Source organism: Rhipicephalus sanguineus, chromosome 7, assembly GCF_013339695.2.
Source record: "Rhipicephalus sanguineus isolate Rsan-2018 chromosome 7, BIME_Rsan_1.4, whole genome shotgun sequence".
Taxonomy (NCBI): domain Eukaryota; kingdom Metazoa; phylum Arthropoda; class Arachnida; order Ixodida; family Ixodidae; genus Rhipicephalus; species Rhipicephalus sanguineus.
The window spans coordinates 134,061,393-134,088,332 of NC_051182.1; the positions used below are offsets into that span (position 1 = coordinate 134,061,393).

At 45.6% G+C, this 26,940-nt stretch overlaps 2 protein-coding genes across 2 annotated transcripts in view; one reads left to right on the plus strand and one right to left on the minus strand.

Moving 5' to 3' along the window:
- LOC119399996 (SUMO-conjugating enzyme UBC9) overlaps positions 1-26,940 on the minus strand; it is a 562,334-nt gene that overhangs the window by 113,239 nt on the left and 422,155 nt on the right. The gene's annotated exons all lie outside the window — the stretch shown is intronic.
- LOC119400001 (tyrosine--tRNA ligase, mitochondrial) lies at positions 356-26,681 on the plus strand. The gene is made up of 13 exons (XM_037666907.2): positions 356-483; positions 938-1,054; positions 2,811-2,955; positions 4,388-4,572; positions 6,330-6,431; positions 9,768-9,882; positions 15,598-15,676; positions 16,848-16,957; positions 18,100-18,198; positions 20,711-20,777; positions 22,601-22,795; positions 25,017-25,142; positions 26,637-26,681. The coding sequence occupies exons 1-13, from the start codon at positions 437-439 to the stop codon at positions 26,672-26,674; spliced, it is 1,425 nt and encodes a 474-aa protein (XP_037522835.1). The 5' UTR covers positions 356-436; the 3' UTR covers positions 26,675-26,681.

Consider the following 26,940-nt stretch of genomic DNA (forward strand, 5'->3'; position numbering starts at 1 on the left):
ATTACAAGACATAGACCTGCTTATTACAACATAAATGTCACAAACAAGAAATGGGCTGTCAGGGGCCCTCTAAGACATGAGGCCATGAGGCTTTTATTCGGAGCAGAGTGTGGAGACGGCCAGAACGTGATCACAGTAGTAGGCCTACGCGTAACATGTTCATATTTCCGTAGTGTGGGCGTCTCGTGGCAAAAAATCACTTGATTTTGCACTTCACTAGAAAAACTGGGTCATTTTCCAGTTCTCTGCATGTGGCGGGACACTGCGAATCTACCATTATCCGACACTTGTGGCAGCGGTTACGGACGTTTTCCGAACTTGGTCCGTCAACATTGTTCACAACAACAGCCGGCGTGCTTTACGCACTTCACGTGTGGCGTGAAATCGCCGACTTCGGACGAGACGGAGCGGTACATTTCTCCCTCGTTGTGTCCCCATGTTTACTACAAAACTCATCGTACCTTTCCCGAAGTCGACATTCAGGTAAACTCCCTGAGATGTATTTCGAAGCACCTGGCAGTCGCCTATTCTCTGTTATGGCCAGCTTACCATCCAAGTGTGCACGTTCGGTGGGGGCTCTCATCGTCAGCTGTCGTGGTACCTTCCCCTGCTTTTTGTCACGTGTACGATTCTTTTCCTTGCTTTAATCGCATATTCCGTAGTACAGTGTGATGTTGATACTTGTCCTGAAGGGCGAAGAACGACAAACTTGGTATTTTTTTCTGATACGTTCCGATTAAGCTCGGAGGGTTTTAGTTTCAGATCGTTGCGTGGCTGGCATACTGGTTAACCGAACGCTTAAGTTTATTTGACAGTGCTCTTGTAAACCAGTCCGCGCTAACCTCAGCGAGAAAAGACTGTTCTTGCTGGAGACATCAGCTAACGGACAATCCATAGTCGAATCGTCATGACCGCGTCCAATTTTTCTTCTTTCCAGGTTTTTCAAGCGCGCTTCTCTTGCGCGGCCATGTCTAACACGAAACCACGGCACCAAGGAAGCGTTCAAACAGCTTCTACAACGAGCTATCATCCAGGAAGTTCATCCACCCGAAAAGTTAGTACAGACCCTTCCAGTGTTGTAGCCAGGGGTGGGGGGGGTTGATTTGGGGCGTGTTCAACCCCCAACCCCTCGAAGTCTTTACATTTTTGTGTGCATACGCACGCGCACACATACAGGCATACGCACGTAAAGGGGGTCGCCTCCTTTGCTGAAAAAGAAAAACAAAAACAAAAAAAAAACTCCAAGCCTGTGCGGAACATGCAGCACAGTCATAGCGAAACCATGGACGAGCGGCCTTTCTAGAGCTCGTTGTAGACTCTCTAGGGGCTTCTACTTTAAGTACAATTGCAAGGTACCCATTACGTCACAAATCATCATAATTTTGTGAAGTAGGAGCTGATGACGATGATGAATTATGTCCGATCCCTTTGTAATGGATGGGAAGCATTAAACCACCCACTTGTTGCGCAATTCTCATTGTGTGATGACCCCTGATGTTATTTTACTCTTCTAGCACGCTATATTACATCTGTCAAAGTGATTCCTTGCCCGACATGACGCCTGTATATAGGCTCTCTTTGTGAAGAAGTTTCAAGCACTGGTGTTGCTCTATAGTAGAATACTCGACTGCCACGCAGAGTTCCTGGGTTCAAATCCCGCTTGAACCCTGCTTTTCTTTCTCTCAATGTGCGCGTTAGCTGCTATGGATGCTGGCGGCGGTGGCGGACAACTACGCCAACAAAATCAGCTGTTGTGTTCTCATAACACCTTTCCATGTAAAATATTTCTGGTTACGCTCCTTCACCCTTCCATTTACATTAGGTGCGGCGCTGGTGTTATTTTTTACCCCTAACTTCCGCCATATTGTGTCAAACTCCTGGCAATGTTTTCAGCCGATCAGCGTGAGCGTGCCATCTTGTCAGCCAATCAGAGTTGAAAAACGTGGCGAATGTGATACCGTGGTTGAAACATGGCAGCGACAATGATCGGAAAGCTGCGAAACAATCGAAAGAGCACTTTTCGAAGTTGTGCACCGTTCCTGCTATGTTCATTGTCAAAATATGAATGCCCCGTTTGCTGGCATAACTTTAGGTGACATGGAGAATCATATAAACGTCGTAGCATTACACAAAGATACAAAGACACGGAGACATACAATGCAGACGTCTGTGTTGTATGTTTCTTTGACTTTGTATTTGCACTACACTATAGCATTCAGCAAACACTAGCTTGCCCAAGAACAAGTCCTCCTAAGAATCGTGTGTTAGTAGCTTTGTAGTGTGGTGCATTGGATGCTGTAGGCCGGATTAACTCAAAGGCAGGTAGTTCTTTAGCTGATTTAGTGATCACGGCATTCATGACATCTCTATTGTTTTGGAACCCGAACAAAGGAGAGCACTCAGATTTATTCACAGATAGCGCTGTTTCAGAAATAACACATAGTGGAAATGTCTGTGAAAGGGACAATAGGAAAAGAAAACCAGTGTTGCAAATCACACGCATGGCATATGCAAGTACCATTTTTTTATAAAAACTCGTAGCAGTGTGCAGCTAAAAACTTATGTAATGGGAAACTAGACTACAAAATGCTGTGCATATTGTGTAAACTCATTGGATAGCAAATATCTTTGGCATGATATTGAAGAAACAAGCGTTAGTTTCACTTCCATTTAGCACTGACATTTCGTGTTGTTACATGCGCGTTCCAGTGCTGTCGCGCAAGGAGTTGCAAGTCGCTTTGCTCACACCCGTGGCTTAGCTCTGATTTACATCTGAAGTGCAACTGTTTTTCGTTCTTCCCGTTCGACAGCGATAAAGTTGCCGAGCTGTTGTGCACGAAGCAGTGCGTCTACTGCGGTTTCGATCCGACGGCCGACTCTCTTCATGTTGGCAACCTTTTGGCCATCGTGTTGATGCTGCACATGCAGAGAATGGGCCATGACGTCATTGCCGTGGTAAGTGTTTCCATGGTTACTTGAGCCACGTACAACCAATGAAAGCAGCAAAACGGGGGATTGATCGAGGGCTCATTTCTTTGTTACGCACAACCTAATGAAATTAACAGACAATGAAGCTAAGGACATAGGGGACATTACTCGTATGTTCTAACTGCAGTATAGTAATTATGACATAAATGGAAGCAAATTAAAGTGGATGTAAAATCAACTTGCCGCAGGTAGCGACCGAACCAACTACCTTCAGATAACGCATCCGATGCTCTACCAAAGGTTGCATGTTCAAAGCTTGTCTGCCCAGTCCCTACCTGTGGCAAGTTGATTTTTCATCCACTTTCATTCCTTTCCATTGATGTCGTAATTACTATGCTACTGTTAAAACTTGGAAATAATGTCCCTATAGCACCTTTCTTAGCCTCATGATCTGTTGGTTTCATTGGGTAATGAAACCAACAAACAATTAAGCCAAGGAAAGTATGGGGGACGTCAATAAAAATTCTTCTCAGGCTAGTTGGTGTTGTATCCCAGACGTCATATTTTTAGCGCAAACAGGAAGAAAAAGAACAAACTGGTTGAGACGACGAAAGGCAGAGAAGAAGACAGTGCACAGGGCAAGCGCTAATGCCCTGTGCACTGTCTTCTTCTCTGCCTCTCCTCTTCTCAGCCAGTTCATTCTTTTTCTTCCTGTTTGCGCTAAAAATATGACGTCTTTGTTGTTTTTTAAACTGTAGTGTAATGGTTTTTTACCTAAATTGGAAAGAACTAAAGTGGACGGAAAATCACCCTTTCTGTTGACGGGATCTGAACCCACAACCTTCGTTTACGAAGGTTTGGTGTTTGTATAAATCTCCCACAAATAATTTGCATAAAGGCTATATCCAGTAGCATTGGCTCATTTTCGTGACATCAAGCACTTCTTGAGTGTTTCAGATTTTACACTTTCCCATACAGAGAGACGTACGTGTTTGCTGGTTTCACCGCATTTATTCGAACCTGAGGCGATGTTTTTTTTTTTGAAAAAATGATGTGCGAAAGTGGGGGGGCCGGCTTAAATTCGAGTACAATGATTAAGTTTTTTTTGTTTTCTGGCCTTGCGAATTTCGGGGGTCGGCTTAGAATCGGGGCCGGCCCAGATTCGAGTAAATACGGTATGTCGGAAACTTGAATATCCTAGTAAATTTCGTCGGGAATTCTGACATCGCTGCTAAGCCGAACGTAACATTTTAGGTAGTAACAACCAGCCTTAAACTCTTAATATTCGTAGTGTACTTACGGTTCAAGCGGAAGCCAACAAGCACGACTATCTTTCACAGGTGAAGGGCAGGCACCGTGGTTCTGTGGGCGAAGCCTACATTTTTTCTTAGGTCGCAACCGAGTGTAGGTCTTTTCAAAGTCTTGAGCGCTTCGTTACGGGGGGGGCCGTTTTTCGCAGATTGGCGACTCAACGGCTCAAGTTGGCGATCCCAGCGGTCGGCTCACGGAGCGCGACAAAATGGCCGAGGACGTCATCGAAAAGAACGTTGCCGGTCTTCGCTACAACCTGGAGACGGTGTTTACGAACCACGCAACCCACTTTTGGAAACCGAGCAAACCCAACAAGACCCTGAGCCCTCTGAGGTGACGTGACGATAGGGGTTGCAAGCTTTGTGCCGAGAAACAAAACAAAACAAAAAAATAATGACTAAAAAGCAGGGTTTGTAAGAGGTACAAATGATGTAAAAGCAAGGTTTTCACAATGAGGACTGTAAGCAAGAGCAGAAGGGAAATGAACACGCTACTGTGAAACCTGCCTCGGTGGTCTAGTGGTTACGGTGCTCGACTGCTGTCCCGAAGTTCGCGGTATCGAATCCCGACCACGGTGGCCGCATTTCGATCGAGGCGATATGCCAGAGGCCCATGTACTTAGATTTAGGTGCATGTTAAACTACACCATATGATCAATGTCTCTGGAGTCCTCTACTACGGTGTCCCTCATAATCATATTGGGGTTTTTGGATGTAAAACCCCAACAATTATTGCATTACAGTGAGGGATAGCGTAAATTATTGAAAGGTCTTGCAATAAATTGCCGCATACTTGACCTCTTTGAGAAGACCAGCTGATGAAACTAACAGCCTGCTGAGTGTCACTTTTGTAGCCCATAGATGTGAGACGTATGGCAAAATCAGCGTCGATCTCGTTTGGCCTGTGGCACAAATTGGTCATGTCATTTGACATACAAAGTGCCCTCTGTAAGCGGCCACAGAGACGATTAGTTGGAGATTCTGTGTGGACAGGAAGATACTCTCGGACTTGTGATAATATAGTAATTCTTAGGGTTTGACATCCCAAAACCACGATATGATTAAGAGTGACGCCGTAGTGCAGGGCTCTGGAAATTTCGACCACCTGTGGTTCTTTAACATGCACTGAAATCTAAGCACACCGACCTCTAGCATTTCGCCTTCATCGGAATGCGGCCGCCGCAGCCGGGATTTGATCTCGCGACCTGCGGGTCAGCAGTAAAGCACCATAACCACTAGACCACCATGGTGGGTGCGCTCAGACTCATGAGGGAAAGGGTAGAAGGAAGGCTAATGCATGGTTGCATCACCACTCTGTTGGACGCTGCATGAGGCAGCTGTTCCGGGATAGCTTCTGCAGGTTTTCCACTCCTTTGGTACAAGGGACAGCTTAACCCGAAACGATTGCAGGCAGTTGCTGATGCAAGCAAATGCTGGTGCCACCTAGGCAACTGCTAGCTTTCCAACAGACGAAAGCAACTTCTCGTGTTTTTGTTGCTAGAAACCAGGCAAGTTACTGTGCCAGATATTTCTTTGAGCATCTCGCACTGTACGACGTGATCTTTCTGCAAGTTTTCCGACGAACTGATTGGCAGTAAGGACAAAACCATATATAAAGGAAAATGCATGTCGCTATACTTACTTGAGCATTGGTACAAGGCTTTGAGGATGTGAGCTGTGGTTTGGGGCAAGCACGGTTTTGGCAGTGGAACTGACGAAACTGTGTTTGCCTGTATGTTAGATGACAGATGGTTACCTTTCAGCGACTGCTTTTTAGCTGCTACGATTTACAACATATGCAAAAGGACTTTGTTGCGTGCCTTTTCAGCGATGTTACCAGTCATGTAATCAGCTCCCTAACGAAACACTTCTGTTCTTAGTAAAAGTGTCACTGTGGTACTTTTGCAGAACAATTAAGTTAGCCACATATAACTCCTCTTAATGTCTTTGGTGTCCTCTTAAGGTGCTGAAGTTTGTCACCGAGTCCTTCATTCAGTTGAAATGTCATTTTATAAAAACGTACACAATGCCTTTCTTTCGCAATCACGAACAAGAAGTGTTAACAGATGCCGGCGGTGTTGTTCTGCGCAGGATAGTCCGGAATTCGGAGTGGTACCTCGGCCACGACGTCATAGGCTTCCTCGGTACTGTCGGCCGGAACTTCAGGCTGGGAAAGATGATGTCGAGAACGAGGTGATTGTCTTTGTCGTTATTACTTTAATTGACATTTTGAAATTTGGTGACGTCTTCGTCGTTATCGTGGACAGACAGCAACAGGTTTCATTGGAGCTGTTTAAAACTGATTAAAGTGCACTTGAAATGTATTACAATTGGGTTGCAAGTAGCAGCTGTTTACAACTTGCAGTTAAAATAATTTACAATGCTACCTAGTAACAGACATTTAAAATGCTTTATAAAAAGAATAAGGGAGACTGACGGGTATTGCCTGTTACAATAAACCAGGAAAATGAAACAGTAGCAGTCTAACCAACAACTGCCATGGACAGCCAGTTAAATGCAACAGACAGTCAGACTAGGAAAGGCATAGGGGCCATTAATTGTTAACTTTTTTAACTGTAGTGTAATAATAGTGTCATAAATTGAAATTTTTTTATGAGCTTGTTACGTTGTTATACACAACCAGTTGAATGCAACAGACAATTGCACCAGGGAAAGCACAGTGGCTAGCGGCTATTAATTATTAACGTTTTTAACTGTGGGGCAGTGATAAAAACATAAATTAAAATGTTAGATAAATTTGGTTGTGCACGGCAAAGAAACGAGCCCCTAAAAAATATATCCTTTATTTCGTTCAACAACTGCTGCGTTACGCATGCTGTGCCTTAGTAATTGAGCTGCCTACTACAGAATTGGAGCTTCGTGCCATGTTCAGGTGATGAGAACTTTTACTTTCTGGTGCGCAATTTAACTTGCAGTTTGTTAAATGCCAGATATCCTTGTATATATCTGCCAGATGTAGCTGTGGGAGTATTTGCCAATGCCAGTCACAATCGTGGTGCTGAGGAAAGAGAGATACGTTGCCACGTTTTGAAGAAAGTGGCTAAAGTGGGCATTGAGCAATGTTCAGTCCTTTTGTAAAACGATTACCGTAAAATTCCGGGCAAGTGCTCCCACCTGAACGAGCACCCCCTACAACATTACTGCTAATTTAAAATTTCCACGCCGTTCCGGGAAAGCAACTCCCCCACTCCCCTCCCATCTGCTCAGCACCCTGATCACACAGCACCTTCAGGCGACACTGGCCTGCTTGAATCCGAATCTCTAAGTGGCTGCGCCTAAAATTTGTCATCAAATTTTGATGTTTTTTTCTTTACCACATAATGATCATACGCCACACATGGTGCACGACACCCATGACGATTTCCAGGATCCCGCAAGCAAAAGCATGCTCTTTGAGATGTGTATACTTGCAATTTGAAGGCGGTACCTATGACGTATTTTAAATTATGGCACACATACTTATCAAGTGTAAGGCCTCTGTGATTTGTGTCTGTTACTCACAGCTCTTGCATTGGCGTGCGCTCATCATCACAGGTGCTTCCATGACATGCTTCCCATGGTCTGATCACATTTCCTATGAGTTTCTTTTGTGTGTGAATTGTCATTGCAATGCGCCGTTCCACTGGCCTGAAGACTTCTGAAGAAGTCCATGCACACTTGGTTTTTTTTTCTGGCAGGAAAACTTTGCTGCCGCCATCTTGAATTTTGCCCCCCACACACACACTTTGCCGATGATCTCGACTTGCTGAAGGGGGCCATGGGCTAGGAATTTTAAAATAAATTGAGTCGTGTACTTGTGGCAAAATAGTACACAAACCTCATTATAGTGAAGTCTCATCTCACACGAACATAACTTCGTTATAGGGGAGACCCACGCCATGGGAGGAGCTGCGGTGCCTGGCGCTGTCAGTCAATGTGGGGAGAAAACTGGTTACTCGAGTGTTGACCCCTGCGCTGTCCCCTTCAAGCTGCCTTGAAAATATGTTGCTTTGCTCGCATGCTGAACGCGTTCTGCATGTGTTTTTGACAATTTCGCGTCGTGCGCAGTTAGGATGTGCACGCTTCTGTCCGTGTCGCAGCAATTTGGTGAAAGGTGAGCGTCTGCTCAGCCACGTAGCAGATGCGGAACAAGTGATGGCAGACGACGCCGCCCTCGTCCGAGCGAAGTGCATTTCGCAAGTGAAGGACGACGCTGTTTACGACATGAAGTTAGCGCAATGTTCTGTACGTTCATAATTATGTACCTGTTTTATTTGGTTTGCTGTGTGTACCACACACTCACTATGTTTGTTACTCGATGCATGGGTAAGGCTGCTTCTCATGCTTTAGGTTAAGCGGCCCTGGCGCTGTGACTGCTATTAGTTGGGTTAATTTACTAGCAACCATTTGAGTTATCGTGCGGTACGCAACACTCCAAAAATAAATGGTCTATTTTGGGCTTCTTTCTTTCCCGCAACAAAAATTGGCATCTATCTCGCGTGTCCTTTCTTGCATTATCGCCGTTCTCATAGCCGGTACTGAGTTCACGAACAGCGTGCGTACTATCAACATGACATAGCATTATTAATAGGGAAATGACGAGCGCCCAGCTTTCAGAAAAACTTTTTTTTGTGTGCAATCTGCGGGGGAAGAGCCAATTGCTGTCAAGGCATTTTATAATAACAGAGTGCTGAGCTAGTTGGTAAGTATTCATTCTAAAAAGACAGGGCGTGCAAACACGGACACGAGAAAGAAGTCAGGACACCACAAACGGCGTTTGTGGTGTCCTGACTTCTTTCTTGTGTCCGTGTTTGCACGCCCTGTCTGTTTAGAAGGCATTTTATCTTGGTCACTATTGAAAGTGCACCGTGTTGTACGAGTTGTACCTGCACACTCAGTAACAATAGTTCACTGTATCTGCCAAAAAAAACCAATGGACATGCAACAACGGCTAATGCTTTTTTTTTTTTCGTAGTTGTCGTGGTCGTACCCACTCAAGCGTGAGCTTCGCATCCATGCCTGTCGTCTGCTTTTTTCGTGCCATCTGTTTGGGAATCGGTAGAATTTCACTGGTGGAGCCGACCCCTTCGTGTTTGCATGGCCATTGTGACAGTTGACGACGCACCAATAGTTCCCCCCTTTCTGTCGGGGTGAAATCGCGGAACGAGGGGCGTTTCACGTGCAGCGTGCGCTTCGCAAATGTATGGGAGCCAAAGGGAGCGGAAGGGTCGTAACACGCTACTAGTGTACGCTTTTTCCGGCAGGGGAATGGCAAGCGCTGGCGTCGGCGGGCAAACTTGAGCGAGTCTTTCCTATAACCGAAAATTCAATATAAACGTATATTCGTAACACTATGTGTCACAATACTATTTTTCATTTACTTCATTATAACCGATAATTTGTTATATCTGTATTCCTTACATCGAGGTTTGAGTGTACATGACCGGATATCACTCCTTTACATCTAAACAATTTTTACTTTTGCTTCATCATTTTCTTTTCCTTTCGTTTTTCTTTTTTTTTTTCCAGTGTACAGCAACGTCTAAACTCTAGTGAGGGCATCAGCCTGGCTGAATTCTCGTACCAGGTCTTCCAGGCATACGACTGGCTGCACCTGTACGACAACTACAAGTGTCGATTTCAGGTAACCCGCGGGTATTTGTTATTTTCCTTCGTTTTAAAACTGCAGTTGTTTTACGCGGCCCACGATGGTCGGAAGAGTGCAACTGCCACGGGCATTCTACACTGTATTGCATCCCCATTGTTAGCGAAGTCTGCCAATGATGGAGCGAACTGGTTTGGGGGTTTGTGCCAGTACAAAAGCCCATTTGGGAAACCCACGCTAGACAAACATGGCATGCGAGTTTGGCAACAATGGCGCTCTGCCACTGCGTGAGGGGTTGTCTGTTTGATTCCCAGTCACAGCACTCGCATTGCAGCACAAGTGAACGGCAACAAAAAATCAAAATGCTCATGTACTTATAAATGGGTGCATGATAAAGACCCCATGACTAGGCATTGCTCAAAATTCATTATTTTGTGGCAGCTGCTTACCATCCTCCAATGAATATACAGCTGTAGGAATTTCTTACTGTGGAAGCATTACCGTATTTACTCGCATAATTTGCGCACTTTTTTTCGCGAATTTGGAGCTCCGAAAAGGGGGTGCGCAAATTACGCGGAGATTTCTGAAATAACGCACAATATATAGTCCTAACACGCACGATATAATACATTAAAGAAGAAAATAAATTATAGCGCAAACGAAGGGTTTTTAACAGAATTAGCACGTACTTTAACCAGCCAGATTCGGTCATGCGCGGTCTAGTCAGAATCACTGGTTGAGAAGTCCGACTGAGAATCATCGCCGCGGCCGCTGTCACCGCTTTCCCAAAGCGCGTCGTCCTTGGTTCCGTCGAGTGCGTTGAGGCGTCTTGTTGAAGCTCTTCGCGACAATTCTGGGAGTAACGAGGTGCCACGGCACGGCGATACCGGTGGGCCTAAGCTCTCGCACATATTTGAAAAGGTATTCTCCAACGGCAGGAAACTTTCCATGCTTCGGTCCTCGGAACGGTCTCCTTCCCGGTCTTGTATTAAAAAGCGAATTCTTCTGCGGCACGGTTCCCGTTTCCTTAGGCAAATTCTATAACAGTGAGCTTGAATTTTGCCGAATAGGTATTGTAGCTCAGCGCAAGAGAACAGTGAAAACGCAACTGGCTGATCGCGAAACCAGCGAAACCTGAACTTCCGAAATCAACGAAGGCTGCGTCGCAGCGCGGACGCAGAGGAGGAGGGTCAGCGAGGGAAAATGTTGGCGCGACTGGCCCTCGCACGCCTCCGATGCAGAAAGTAGTCCGTGCCGTGTCGCGTGCATGCATTCTCACGGCGGGAGAACGTTCGAACAGTTCCGACAACCGGTGAACAAATTAACGGTTGGTACGGTCTCGGCGGTTTCCAGAGAATAGAACGAAGTAATCGGAAGAAGGGACTTCGCACTCGCAGCCTGTCTTGTGTATGACTGCGCTCGCCTGCTCGGTGAGGGCCGCGGGGCGCGGCGGCGCGGCCGTCCAAAGTTCGCCCCGTGCGCGCGCGCCGGCGAGCTGGCTCGAGCGGGGCGGGGAGCGCAAAATATGCGAGTAAATATTTTTTTTTAGCAAAGCTGGCTAAATATTAGGGGTGCGCAAATTATGCGAGGGCGCAAATTATGCGGGTAAATACGGTATATGCCCAATGAAACAGAAAAACCAGCATCTGGTGTCTTTAACATCCAATGGCCAGGAGACTCACATGACCGAGTGATGACTAAAGACCAAAATTTAGGCTAATGCCTATTTTGTTCCTTGCGCTCCTGTTGCCCCACTTTGTTACGAGGGCGGTCCGATAAGTACTTAGCCTCACCGCGAGAGCGCGACTCTATCGCATGAGACATATACTGACGTTAAGTACGCTCTCTTAGAGGGACACATGCGAAGGTCCAGTTGAATCGGGCTCGCGCTTTTGTTTTGGCCGCTTGAGGAAGCAGGTGATGTTCGTGTGTCCGTTAAAAATGGAAAAAGAGCAATATCGGTCGGTGATTCAATTTTTGTTTTTGGAAGGGAAATCGTGCAGCGAAATCAAAGAGCAACTGGATGCCGTCTACGGTGAGTCTTCTCCTTCGATGGCAACCGTAAAAAATTGGTTCGATGAGTTTAAACATGGTCGCACGTCGGTTTTTGATGAGCTTCGCCCAGGGGCCCCGCAAACGGCTACCACGGCCGATAACGTGGCAAAAATCCACGACCTCTTATTGGCAGACCGCCGACTGAAGGTGCGCGAGATAGCTGAGACAGTAGGCATCTCAAAAGACCGCGTGGGTCATATCCTGCATGAAATTTTGGGCATGAGAAAGCTGTCGGCGCGATGGGTGCCGCATTTGCTCACTCCGGACAACAAGCGCGTCCGTGAGACCACTTCAGAGCAGTGTTTGAAGCTGTTTAAGCATAATCCGAAGGAGTTCTTGCGTCGTTTTGTGCGCGTCGATGAAACATGGATCCACTGGTACACACCAGAGACCAAAGAACAGTCGAAACAGTGGACTGCACACGGAAAACCTGCTCCGAACAAGGCGAAGACTGTCGCATTGGCCGGAAAGGTGATGGCCACCATTTTCTGGGATTCTCAAGGTGGGATCTTCGTCAACTACCTTGAGAAGGGCAAAACGGTGACAGGACCCTACTACGCTGAATTACTGGGCTGATTCGACGCCGAATTGCGAAAAAAAACGGCGACATTTGGTGAAGAAAAAGGTGCTCTTCCACCATGACAATGCGCCAGCTCACAGCTGCGCCGTCGCCATGGCTAAGTTGTTCGAACTAGGCTTCGAAATGGTGCCCCATCCAGCGTATTTTCCAGATTTGACCCCGAGTGATTTCTTCTTGTTTCCCAACTTGAAAAAATCACTCGCCGGACAAAAATGTGAGTTGAATGAAGAAGTTATCGCCGCCACAGAAGCCTACTTTGCAGCTCAGGAGAAAACGCATTTTTCTGACGGGATCGAGAAGTTGGAGGATCGCTGGATCAAGTGTATAGAGTTGAAAGGGGACTACGTTGAGAAATAAATCGACACCATTCCAAAATTTTCGTTTTTTCTTTTGAAGGCTAAGTACTTATCGGACCGCCCTCGTATATGAGCATGAGTTTAAGCATGAGCATGAGGTTAAGAAGGGCTTTTACAGTGTTTTTATAGCACCTATAAATGCCTATTTTAGCATTTGTGCCTAAATGCCTACAAATTCCTATGAATGCCTATTTTTCAAATTTGGCGCTTGTATGAATACTGTTTAGCCTCAAGTTTCACTTTTGGGAGCAGTTTGAGACTGTTCATGTTACCGGGCAACGTTGACTGTTCGGAGCTCTGTGGGGTTAAACCTATAGTCGGGTACAACTTTAGAAAAAAGGAGAGGCCCCGCCCATATGACCGAAGCGCGGCAGCAGATTGCCTCCGCGGCAAAGAAATAGTCCCGCTTCTTCTCCTTGAGCGGAGCCACCGGCCGTCCGGCTCGTGACGTCAGTCTAGAGCGCGCGCCCATTGGTGGAAGCGCGTGTGCATCCGCCTTTGAGGTGCAAATGCCGCTTTTTTCTAAAGTTGTACCCGACTATAGTGCTCTAGTTCAACCAACTCCCAGAAAACAACCACTAGCAGCAGTGAAGTGGGACACAACAATCGGCATACGCCGCCACAATGACATGGCGCGGGTGGTTGGCGAATGCGAAACCACGGAGAGCCGTCAGGGGAAAGGGGAGTGAATAGCAAAAGAAGAAGGAAAAATGTGATGTGCACATGGCTTTTGTATTGTTTTTACTTTAGCTTTTAAGGTATTCACTGCCAGGGGAAGACTTGGCTGTACGCAATTTAACCCGGCCAATAGGAGGCTTTCTTCCCTTCTGATCCGTTAGCGGTATAGCTATCTGTTCTTGCTGTGCCCTTCTCAGCCACGCCAAAAATAAGGACACCCAGTAGTGTGTTGATTGGACAGTGGACACTTGACTCAACATGCGAACCCTGTGGGACCAGGGACGATTAATTGCACAGCCGTGTTCAACTGTTGGTGCCTTTGTGCCATCATAAACAATAACATCTTTGTTTTCCTGTCGTAGATACACGTGGCGCGCGTCTTCGTTTTAAGTTATTTGTATTTATGAAAAAATTTATTGTACTCTATCTTTACGATGTTGGAGGCCTAAAACGTTGCTTTGCCTGCCTATTTTTGGCACCTAAATTGCGCTTTTTTAATGCTTGAAAATCCAACCTCTAGTAACGACAAACCAAAATAGGGTGGCGACTTGGGCTAGTTGGTAGCTCATGACAAGTGTTATAGCGCGAACTCGGGACAAAAACAAAAGATACACGAAGATGAGTGTTTGTCTTCGTGTATTTTTTGTCGTTGTCGTGAGTTTGCGCTATAACACTTGTCTTGACAAACGTGGGTTTTGGCACCCGATCCAATGCATCATTCAACCCGTGTTCACAGCTGACATGGTCCTTTACCGGCTTCACGCAGTTCGAGCATGTGGCCAAGTAAGAACCTCAAAGGGGTTGAGAACAACTTTTCTGAGAAATCATCGAACGACCTTAGTATCGGTGTTTATTGTCTCACGAATCGTTTGCCAGATATAAATTTCTCGAGTCTGTCAAGAACTAGTGCATTTACAGGGATTTGTCATGCACTCTAAGTGCTGTCATTCTTATCTCATCTCAATGAGCATGCTAGAAGCTGCACAGTAAGGAATGGCACGGGGGAAGAAAGCTACGTCAGCGTGCGTCATCACCTTGAGCATGCGTAATGAATCGTGATTGCTCTCTCCATTGTGATTCCTGTGCATGAGTGTAGCTCACTGTGTAACGTTAGCAGACTACGGAGAGTGGCGTGGGCTTGTGGCAGTACCCCACGACAACAAGCACATCTGATCCAAACGCCACTCTTGATTTATGTCTGCTATTGATCAATAGCATGCTGCCTGTTCTTTAACGCCAAGCAGCAGCCACCGGCAACTCTGAAGAGAGTGAGCACAGGCCTCTGTGGGAAAAGAAGGCACCTGAGAAAGTGCTAACTTTGCGCTTCGCTTCTAAACTCTCCTTGCCGTGCACTGCTGTAAGATTTGGCTGAGTGGTTCGTAGCAGTGTCTGCTATCCGCGGGATGTTTTTTTCTCGCCAAACTCGAGGGGTGGTTCCTGACCCCTTAGGACGCAAGGTCACATGATGAAGTGATGACATCATGTGACTGTCATATGATGCCACTTCGTAATGAGACATTATCACACAGTGTTGTAGACATTGTGTCACGAGACTGCAGTCGAATGCAACTTTCTCCTCAAAGGCATATATGCACATAAGCCTGCACCAATGGGTGCGCACTCCTGACTGACATCACAAGACGGACGGCTGGTGACCCCACCTTCGCATTGCATGAGCGAGACTATTTCTTTAGTCACAGAGGGGATTGGTTGCTGCACTTTGGTTGTCTGGGCGGAGCTCCCTATCCGGACTTCTTAAGTTGTGTCAGACTATAGGTCACATGACTCATGGCTGGCACGCCCAGACACTCCCTCGCCTCACCGGCCATGCCAACCTGCTCTGTATGTCTCCGTGAGCTTCAGTGTGCATTAGGGAACTTGAGTGCCTCGGTAACTCTTGAAGAAACACTGTAAGAACAAAGTTACTAGTGTTTCATGAACGCCTGTGCAGCTGCTGTGATTGTTCGCTCACCTTCGCTGTGCTCACAGCATCGCATTTTCAAAAGTGTTCCTCATAGCAGTCCTTGTGGTTGTGATGCAAAATCACTCAGTCAGACGCTGTAAGACTGTACTTTTTCATCACAGATAGGAGGTGGTGACCAGCTCGGCAACATCGATTCGGGCCATGACCTGATCAAGAAAACAAGGTCGGATGTGGCCTATGGTGAGAACCTCCCTCTGTCTCTTATAGTGGTAACAATTACATGGACACTCTCAACGGGTTTTTGCTGTCGCCGTCATTTACCGTGTAAAATCCAAATCGATAACATCGCCTCGCGAATAGTATGGTATACCCACGAGTAAAAGTGCGCGAGCGCTGGGGACAAATTCAGCTGAACAAGAGATGAAACGAGCTGGCTATTTCCGTCGCACAGAAGGTACATGCGATAACATCACTACACATGCAAGGCCTGCCGTCGATTGTTTCTCAAGCAGAGAGGAAATGCCCCGCCCATGTTTTGTCAGGTGAAGGAGCATGAAGGGACACCTGGGGAAAAGGGGGGCTGCGTTGCTCGAGCTGCAACTGCAAACTTTCATAATAAGGACACAGTCGCAAGCACTAGCGCGTGCGCTATTTCGGCAGACATCAGGAAATGGCTCGTCTGCGTGCTGTGCTTTCATCACTTCGCATTTAGATGACAGACAGCACGAAAACCGCTTCTCTCTCTGGAGCGGCCGCATCCGCTTACACCAGCGTTTTGTAGAGTTACGCAAGATCAGATCCAAAAGAGCTAGCTGCTAGCCTTACTTTGTATTACATTACAATTTGTTGCTATCGCATTCATGCCTCACTCTTGCGGTGAAACTATGATTTTCTTTCATTCGTGCCCACACTCATCTGGCTCTTGTCATTAATAAAGTGCACATGTATCCCATTACAGGTGCAAGGGGGCTGCTATCGATCGCTACTAGGGCTTAAAAGAGCCCCGCCCATCTTTCGTTGCACGAAAGGCACATAGAGATAGGAGGTGGAGGGGTGACTGCGTGTCTCAAGGAGGAATTGCTTACTTCTGCTTACAGGGTGCGATTGCGCATTTATTTCTAGAGGAGGTGTCAGCACATGGCATTTCTAGAGGTGTCAGCACATGGCTCACAGCTTTGTACATGTTGTGCTCTCATTGCAAAGTTTGTGTCAAAGCCGTAGACACCACGAAGGTCACATAGCTCGCTGCAGCATCCATGTTGGTTAAAGGAGTCAGCTGCTGTCTTTTGTTTGCATCACATTCCAGTTTGTTGCTATCGCATTCAGTGCTTCACCCTTGCGGCGAAACTGTGACTTCTTTCTCTCTCGCTTTCCTGGAGCATGTCCTCTTCTCCCTCTTGCCCCCTTGCAGGCCTGCTGGTTCCGCTCATTACAGCAGAGTCCGGCGACAAGTACGGAAAGTCGTCCGGCAACGCGGTGTGGCTGGACCCACGCAAGACGTCGCCGTACGATTTCTACCAGGTGCGACAAACTGTAGATTGTAAAACATTGATTTTCAGTTTTGGCTGTATTCCTGTCTTTTGTTAAAACTTATGTAGACGGACACAATTACAGTGAAGGGTCTTGTGCATCAAAAGTACCTGGAGGTATCGGTACCTGAACTCAACTACAAGAAATGTAGAAGGCCTCTTACCAACTTTGGGCATTGCGAACGAGCAAGCATGGTTTGCAGACCATTCTGCGGCGATCGTGTCTGCGTAAAATAAAACAACTGGACGGTGTGAAAGGGATGAAAATTTGAAAACAAATGCCACATGTTCTCTCTTACGGCGAACCTGTGCATGGCTAGCTGGGGGGAAAAGTGGCAGTTCATGAGTGTGCAGAAACTATAATGAAGAAGCAATGCTAGCATATGCTACCTCGAATGGTCCCCACGGTTGCACTGGTTTCTCATCAGGTTTTGTCAGCATACCTAGCTAGGGATGACACCCGTCACAGCATGAATTGCTACCCATAAAATTCTTTCGGTGCACGTATGGTCACGTACGGCATCGTACTACTGCCAGACTTAGAATGTAAGGGAAAAGGTTCTGCTGGGCATCGCACAAATGTCGCTTTTTTGCCAGTGTCAGTGATTGGCCCGAGTCACTGGTGGGCCAGTAGCCTACGCCGGGCTGCTTCGTGGTTCTCACTATTTTGCCAGTGTCACTACCGCCACAACCAGAGTCGACAGTGGTGGTTCTGGCTGTATTGCTCGAATTTTAATTGCAGTAAAGGTCAGTGTCACTATGAGACTTTTTTTTAGCTCTTTTGACTTTTGCTGTTGACACTGTGTGAAATTGCCACTTTGTTGTATTTTCTGTCCCACTCTTTTTCGGAATCTTCTGACAACCCTTCCCTATCCCTTTTGCAAAGTAGTATGCCAAGGGTCATTCGCGTACCGATCTCTGCCCTGTGATAAATTAATATTTACGCAAATGTGCTCGGTTCGCTGAGTAGCTTGCAAAGGTAGTAATGGCATCATTAATGTAGTGAAGCCTTAGCACTACCGTGACGCATTCGAATTCTTGTTAGTTGTTTCTTAGTGCATGGCACGTGTTAGCAGTGGGTCGTGTGCTAACTGTGCTTTCTTATTCTTTTCTTTTTTTGTCCTTCCCTGCCAGTTTTTCCTGCGCTTGAAAGACGCTGAGGCAGTGCAGCTCCTGAAGCTGTTTCTCTTTGCGGATCTGCGGGAGCTGGACGCCCTCATCGAAGCACAAATGGTGAGTGTTGTGACAACATCTCATTAAACTGTGTCGCTTCTGATACCTTGGCTTCGGAATGGGAAGCGTTTCTCATAACCCAATCTCCATGGGGGTTGTTAGTCCACCTAGGCGATAGGCGTCGAAACGCCATAACTCTATTGACTCGATGGAGTAGTCGCGCTGCTACATGGCAGTTTTGAACGGCCGTTAAGTGGTTTGGGTGTTTCTCGCAAAAATTGCGTGGCACTGCAGATCTTTATTTTCTTATTCCTGGCACCAAAAGTTAAATAATCTAAATCCACTTAAAAACACATATATGTCTGTTGTTTTTGTTTAGACACTTTAATAAAGTGTTCGTAGTTATGAATACATATTTAATTTTAAAGCTGTTGAGCAGTGAAGCTGTTGCGAGTGATACATGGCAAGACGGCACAATGAAGACAAGCACGCTGCTGTTGTCGAGAGTATGTGCAGTTTGCTAATCTTAAGTGCCAAAAATACTTTATTAAATAATTTATAACGCTTACATACGGTATACTGCTTTTAAAGCATACTGGTTAGATCTTCTATTCTAATCGTGAGTACGAGCGCACTGTGAACAAGGGGGCACGTTCGCGTTGTTTCCGCTTCCGTTGTTCAGTGGCCATCGAAGTTTCGATAGAGTTGTTGGGCGCTCCATTGACTCGATAGACTATTGACTCGACGGCCTTTGAAACGTCCCTTGTAGCAGCTTGTGCTTGACCATTGAGTCAATAGACTATCGATTGGAAGGCCTTCCAAACGCCCGTGTGACACGGGTACTAGACTGACTAGCATACTGCTGTCGTCAGCGGCGAGATCGAAGTCAGTCTCACTCGAAAGTCCCGAAAAAATGTCAGAGTTGCCATGCTTTCTTTTCTTTTCAAATCGACACAAACCTTCGCATCATCCTGCAGTGGCTTTTGTTTTGAAAAGGGCAGCTCACAACACCACAACAACAGGCACCCAACTCTCCAGTAGACTCTCCGTGCCATTACTCATTAGGATAATTGTTATTAATTACGAACATACAAGATACAGGCTGTCTGTTATTTATTATGATAATTATTATTTACAGTAGGCTCTCAGTAACAGAAACAGTAAACGAAATTATTCTTTATTTCTTGATCGATTTTGATGAAACTTGGTCACTTTATGCATATTTGTGTACGAATTTCAAATACACTCAAACCTCTTTATAACGAACACGGATATAACGAATTATCGTTTATAACGAAGTAAATGAAGAATAGTCTTGTCATAGCTACAGTGTTACAAATAAACGTTTATAACGAATTTTCGGATCTAATGAAGTTATTTTCATGGCAGATGCGACTGTTATAATGAGGTTTGAGTGTATGCAGTTATTTTTTTACTATAATGTGTCGTTTTTAAAATACAAAATATTTCGTGTGCCTTTTGGGGAGCAAGATTTTTTCTAAACTGAGTGAGTTGCAAAGTAAATCAGTGTATCAAAATAATCTGGAATCAGAACTGTATGCAGTGCATCAAAAATGGATGTTCTAAACCAATTTGAACATACCCATTTGGTATGGTATGCTGAACATTTACGGGTAAGTCAATTTCAAGCCGGAATTTCACTCGCAAATGTTCAACATACCATAACTTTTGTTCTAATGGGTTTAAAACATCCATTTTTGTTGCACTGCACACAGTTCTGATTCTATATTATCGTGATATGCTGATTTACTTTGTAACTCACTCAGTGTAGAAAAAAGCTTGCACCCCAAAAGCCACATGAAATGTCTTGTATTTTAAAAACTGCACATTACACTACAAAAATAGTTGCATATTTGAAATTAGCTTACAACCATACATAAACCCGGGAAGTTTCATCAACATCAATCAAGAAATAAAAAAAAATTTTCAGGTGCCATGTCCCCCCTTAAACGGAATTGCTGCTTAAATGGAACAACCGCCTCTGACATGATCGGGTTCACACTTTAATTCTGCACTCATGTGCATCTCTCGGTAAATGGAACTCCTGTTAAATGGAATATATTTTTTCTTGGTCTAATGTTCGGGGTTAAAACGACGCACATTTATTGCTATGGGCAGCACAGATGACCTGTGTCTTCTCAGTCTGCATCGTTCGTGTTATGCGTTGCAGTGAATCATAACCAACTCGCCCGATTTTCCGTTCTTTTGACAATGAACACAGTGGACTCTCGTTAATTAGAACCTGAAGGGACCAGGAAAATGTATTCCATTCAGCAGGAGCTTCGTTTACTGAGAGATGAACAGGCGTTCAGAATACAAATACGAAAACAGTCGTGTTAGCGGTGGTTGTTCAATTTAAACAGTGATTTTCTTTAAGAGATTTCCATTCACTGAGGCTTTGCTGTGTGTTGTTCACCAGCCCGTGCAAGTGTCAAAGGCTTAGTATTGTCCATTTTCGAGCTAGTGTTAGCGTCTTTCACTTCAATGCAAATGCAAGTTTATGGTCTATCTTCTCCGTTTACATTGTCGTACCTTTTGAAATTTAATGCAGAGAACTCCCGAGAAACGAGTGGCTCAGAAGCGGCTTGCCGAAGACCTCACGCTACTTGTTCACGGTGGTGAGCACAGATTTTTACAAATTTTTCAAGCGAAGCTTGTTATGAGTTGCAGATTTTGGTGGTGGTGGCGGCAATGTCGTACACAAAAAACCTGGTGCTGACGAGTTTACAGAAAGGCCGCCCTCGAAGGTGCGCCATTCGTAGGCGTATTTGTATTCTCAACGTGTGCAAGCCTTGACATTACTTGCTTTTCATGCTGCCACGTGCCGACCGCTTTCTCTGGGCAGACGTGTGCTTCCTGTGAAAAATGTCATGGAGAGGAAGAAGTGCACGTCAAATGCCAACCGCTTTCTCCGGGCAAATGCGTGCTTTGTGTGAAATACGTTATGGAATTGAAGAAATGCAATGTCGGTATGCACATGAAATGTTTCGAGGCTTACCACACCCGCACATAGCACCCCTAATGCCCAGTGTCCTATATGTATAGGATGGCTTGAAAAACAGTGTTACGTTTACCTGGCAGTAATTAAAGAACTTGTGCTTTCTTTTGAAGGTAGAAGTACACTTTTTGTGAAAAAAAAATATTTGTTTTGTTATTCTTTCTGAGTTTGGGCATATATGGGTTAAGACCACCCAGCGTGCCATTGAATGAAAAGTGACAGGGATGACCTTAAGAGATTCGAAGACAGCGGAATAGAAAAAAAGGGCAGTTGTTATCTTAGTTGACATTAAAAGTCAATGTCTTAGTGGATATAGAAAAAAAAATGGACCTGGGCCGGCCATGTCATGAAAGGGACAGATAACAGATGGTCAGTTAGAACATCAGAATGGATACCAACAGATGGGAAGCGGTCGTGAACGGCAAAGGGTTACATGGAGCTACGAAATTCAGAAATTTGCAGGAATAAAATAGAACCAGCTCGCACAGTACAGGGTGGGTTGGAGATCATTGGCAGAGGCCTTCATCCTGCTGTGGCCATGAGACAGGCTGATGATGGTGACGATCCCAATGGGTTGGAGATCTATGTCAAAAATATAACACTAATACTTTCGTTTCTTCCCACAGGGAAAGTGATCAAAGTAAGTTGACTCATATTTTCATACTCGAATTTGTTCAACACTTCTTGCAGACCGAGCAGTAAGAAAAAAAATTCACCGACGATTACATTGAAACCTCATTATAGCAAAGTCACATCTGCCACGAAAATAACTTCTTTATATACGAAAATTCGTTATAAACGTTTATTTGTAACACTGTATATATGACAACACTAGTCTTCATTTACTTCGTTATAACCGATAATTCATTATATATCTGTGTTCGTTATATCAAGGTTTGAGTGTATGATACTGCTTAGTGCAGATTCTGAGCACAGCTGTTTGGGTGTTTTGATTTTGCGATATGTTGACGCGCGACTGCCTCGCTAATCAGGGACTGCAGTGCGTGGGTGCGTTCCACAACAGCCACCGCAGACAGGCCTCCCTCCGTTTATGCAGCGCCTCATTTCCATGTATGGCATTGGTGGACGCCCTCGCCGCATACCTTGGTGATGACGTCATTGGCGATCACACAACAACGCGCACTACTGTCGCACCACGGGTGGCAGCGGAACCTGTCGCCTCGCCACTGTCGTTCTCTCCTCCTCGCACACTCCTTACTATCACCGTCTTTCATCCTCCGAGTTCCCTCTCTTTCGTCCTCGTTCACTCCACTGATTACACCGACGCTGCTCAACGCAGGAATGGGCACGGAAGAGCTGCGCTTTAAAAAGCTGCGCTTTTAAAAAAGCTGCTGCGTAACTGTCGCGGTTATTGTACCTCGTTATCGAGAGTGGTTTGAGAATAGCGGTGAGGATGTGACCACGCTTCATTTTTCCACGCAGAGAAGGGCTTAGAACTGGCGAAACGTGCCAGTGCAGTGCTCTTCGGTGGAGACGCTGCGGCCGAAGCGCTGCAGCATCTGAAGGAGGAAGAGCTGCACCTGATTTTCGGGGACGCCAGTTTCGCAACGCTCGCATCCGAGGCGGGAACGACCATACTGGACATGGCCATGAAGGCCCGCCTCTTCCCAACCATGAGTGAGTGCCTCGGTTGCCTCTTCTCTTTTTTACAGCAAAACTGTCTTAGTCTACCGTCGTCATCATCATCATCATAGTAGTAGTAGTAGTAGTAGTGGTAGTAGTAGTAGTAGTAGTAATAATAGTAGTAGTAATAATAGTAGTAGTACTAGCAGCAGTAGTAACATAGCAGTTGTAGGTGTCAGGCAAGTCACACGACCAGAGGGGGGAGTCGATAAAGAAATAAATAAAACGAAATGACAATGATGCTTGATATGATAATGCACATGATCTCGCGCACTTACAGCTTCCCTGTCCGACGGTTTTAACGGCGTCGAACTGGCTGCATTTTTTTACCATACAACAGTTCACCGTTTCAGTGCGAGACGTCATCTACCTGAAGGAAATGCTTAATCTTCATCTCAATACAGCCAAATCTCGATACAACGAATTATTGTATATCGTGAATTACTGTGTATAGCAAGTCGCTTCATATAATTAATTATCGCTGTCATGAAGCACACATGAGGTATTGTGTTGCAATGGTGATAGTGTAGCACATACACATTTTTTATGAATAACAGATACTAGTACATTTGTGTGACATGCAACTTCTGTGCAATAAGGTTTGACCATGTACAAATTACTTGTATATAAGGTTATCGTTGCGCAATGATTGTTGCACAATTACAATGAAACGGAGAGGCGGGCTAGTTGGTTTGGCTGCATAATGATAATATTGCGCACGCAACACGAAGAGACAGACGAAAAGTTCAGCCATCAGTTCGTGCATCCGTAGCGTTGAATGATAGCGAAATTGACTTGCTAAACAAGATGTGATAGTGCAACGTGTCTGTTAAATGTTTTTTCTTCTTTATGTAAAGGAATACACTATGCCATTCTGCTCATGCGCAGTGATCATGAGGTGCGTGTAGCGAGTATATATTGTTGTTTCTTATTGAATAAAGGTCAGTTGATAGTACTGCGCTGGTCCTTGTGAACTTTTCGTCTGTGTCTTCGTGTTGCGTGCGCAATATTATCATTATGCACAATTACAGATGCATTTACGTGACGGAAGAAGTTACACAGGCTTAAAAGTGCCCTGCAAGACTTTTTCAGCATGCTCAGAAAACACTGCCATTCGGTAGTCGAGGCTCCCAAGAACACACGAGCCAAATGTTATAGCGCAGCACGCTGCCTGGAATTCACAATTATTTCTCAAAGTCAGCTAGAAATCATTCTGTCTTCTTTCTACAAATGATGCCGCATATCCAAATGACCGTGCCATGTGCCCGCTTTCACAACCATTGGCTGATTTGAGCTACATGAGCTGCGTAAGTTACTACGGCCATGGCGGGAGGCCGCCACGTGCCCACTCGCGATCACACTAAAGGTAAGCCACGCGTTCAAAGAAAAAAAAAAGAAAAGAAAAAGTGCTCAAGGTCACGGAGCGCGCGTGACGTAACTTCTTTGCCCCGTGCCATCCCTTCCTGCTTAGCTTCCTGCGCACTTGTCAAGACGAGAGAAGAGAGAAAGCAGTTACAGTGTGCAACAAATCTCTGCAACTCTGCTCGTACTTGGCAGATTCTAAATATATTTGCGGCAGTCAATCCATGAGGCAATAAGCTCCTTTAATAAAGCCATTCAGTGGTTACTTGGAAAAGTGTTGCAGGAGCCCTTTAACAAAATGGCGTTCATCAGCAGCTACTGTGTATTTACTGCTGTGTATCAATTTTTTTGAAAAGAAAGTGATTAAGTGAACATGACGTGAGTTACATTTTGAAGTGAAAATTCAGGACTCTGTTGCAAGGTGGGTGCTGCTGTTGGCTTTCATAATCATCGTAGATCTTGGGAACTGCTGTCACAACATTTAATGCAGAAGTTTTATATGCCCCAGGTAGCAAGAAATCTGGCTCCTGTCTGGCAAGCAGCATTACCACCCGATAGTAAGAAAGGTCATGCGACCAAGCGACGACGTCGTGAGGATGGCGCCATCACATAGCAAAGTGATGATGTTACATCACACCGTCTTTTCACATTCACTGCAATTAAGGAGACTTGGGTGCCTCTGTAACTTTTTATGGGCTTCCAAATAAGGGAGAAGTTCAGGAGAAAATGGAAGTTTGAAGAGATGGAAACTTCTTGAACACGGAGTGTGTGAACACGGTCATGTGTATGATTTACCCTTATGCAAATAAATCCTCTGTTCTATAAGTAAACAGTTCCTTTTCGTTTTGTACAGACGACGCTCTCCGCATTATAACAGCCGGTGGGCTTTACATCAACCAGTGTCGCGTGAGCACGCCGGACCACGTGATTGTTCCCGGTGTCCACGTGTTGCCCAGCAACTACACACTAGCGAGAGTTGGTGAGTGCTCAACTTGGATGTTTACGACGGATAAAGAGAACTGGATTGAATTGATTGATTGAAAACATTATTTACACGGAGTCTTCTTATAGCATGTGGGTGGGCTGCCTGTGGTCCTTTTCATACATCAACTCTATAGAAGCTAGCGAGACTTCTTGCAGTAGATGCGTTCGCACCAAGAAATAGTTCGATGATTTCACCAACCGTAACGTGATTTTTCTTTGTTTTTAGGCTAATACACGAAGATCCTTTGTGCTTTAGAAATAAACAAACCCCGCTATTTATGCAGTTGTCAATAAGTTGTTCCGGATCGCTTAGCGTGTCTTTGTTTTCGTATTTTGTTGTTTCATTTGCAGCCCGTCGCGACGCCTCACGCGCGAGCTTGTGCTTGGCTTACATGAGCGTTTTCAATGACGAAATGCAAGCAGGAGACGCACGGATTTACACATTTTGTTCACTGAGCTCCTTGCACAGCTTCCAGAGCGTTACACTTGATGTATGAAACGGAGTATAGTGCAGCAGTCCTCTGGCTCTTACTGCCTTGTTGGCTCTCTCCACCAGCCACTACTGGTGGCTGGGGCCATCTCTGAGCACAGTGGCTTCCCACTGCTCCCTCGTGGGTTTCGAATGGAGTCAAGAGTTGAATCGGAATGCCTACACTGCTCACTTCTGGGGGACAGACAGAGGTTGACGAAAAGGAAAGCATTGTGTCTCTTGTTGCAGTGTCTAAAATCAAGGTGACTAACTACGATAGCTATCGGTGTGTCACGTTCACGAAATGTCAGGAATGTCGGCAGATGTTGACAATGTATAACTCCCCGATCCTTCAAGTTCTATTTAGCACTGTAGAGAGGTAGCTGAGAAGAACTGTAATGGTTCTATGGATGAAGAATTTTTTTTTCTTTGGTTTAAGCACGGAGAAACATAAGACATGAGCGCCAGCTCCGCTCATCTGAAAGGGACACATTCCGCAATGCCGGTTCTCACTTCACAGCGTGTTCGCCAGATGGCGCGACGAATCAGAAAATGCTGTGGAGGAGAGATGCTGGAACTCTGAATGCGCAGAGCCACGGATGGGTCTTTGTGTCTTTACTATAGCAGTGGTGCATGACAGCGTTCCCGCGTATGCTTGCCTATCCATTTTGTCGTCCGCTCTGTGCCGCCGACTTCTGCCAACCGGAGCATGCACACATGAAAGCAGGTTGGTGGACAATTTTCACACTCCTCAATAGAAGGCGCTACACGAAGGGAATGGTTGGCTTAGAGTCCAAGGAAAAGAGGAAGCATGTGCGAAAACATGTAGAGGAGTGGAGGGAGAGAAATAAAAGAATGAGTTAGGCCCCCGTGACCCCATTGCACGGTTTGTCCCGAGTAATCGCGTTGCACAGCAGCAGAGCCAGCACTTCTGTATATCTTACTCCGTCCGTGGTTTTAACTGATTATTGACAGATGTGTTGCATGTGACTGTCTTCTTTGCTGACTTGTTTGTTCCAGGCAAGAAAAACTACTACCTCATCAAATGGCTCGTTTGACAAACGAAGTGCCGATCGTGAGCAACCTGGAATGCGGCACTGTTTCTTGGCGGTGCCTGCCAACTGCACCGCAAGCTGCGTGAGGGTCAAGGGACGTCGAGATGCTCACCCTTGTTGGAGCCTTTGGGGGAAGCAGCAAAAGTGAGCAGGCCCGTGACGTCATGCAGTGACGTGTCAAACAAACTTTGGGAACACGAGTGTTTACATAGTGTGGCAGAGCTAAGTTATTTGGGGAGCCATACTTTAGCGGCTACGTGATGATCGTT

What these genes read in the sequence shown, in the direction of transcription:
- LOC119400001 (XM_037666907.2), top strand. Translation starts at nt 437, where the DNA reads ATGTTTACTACAAAACTCATCGTACCTTTCCCGAAGTCGACATTCAG. An exon ending in GAAGTTCATCCACCCGAAAA is followed by an intron (nt 1,055 to 2,810) that starts GTTAGTACAGAC and finishes CCCGTTCGACAG; the next exon opens with CGATAAAGTTGCCGAGCTGT. An exon ending in AAGGTCGGATGTGGCCTATG is followed by an intron (nt 15,677 to 16,847) that starts GTGAGAACCTCC and finishes GCCCCCTTGCAG; the next exon opens with GCCTGCTGGTTCCGCTCATT.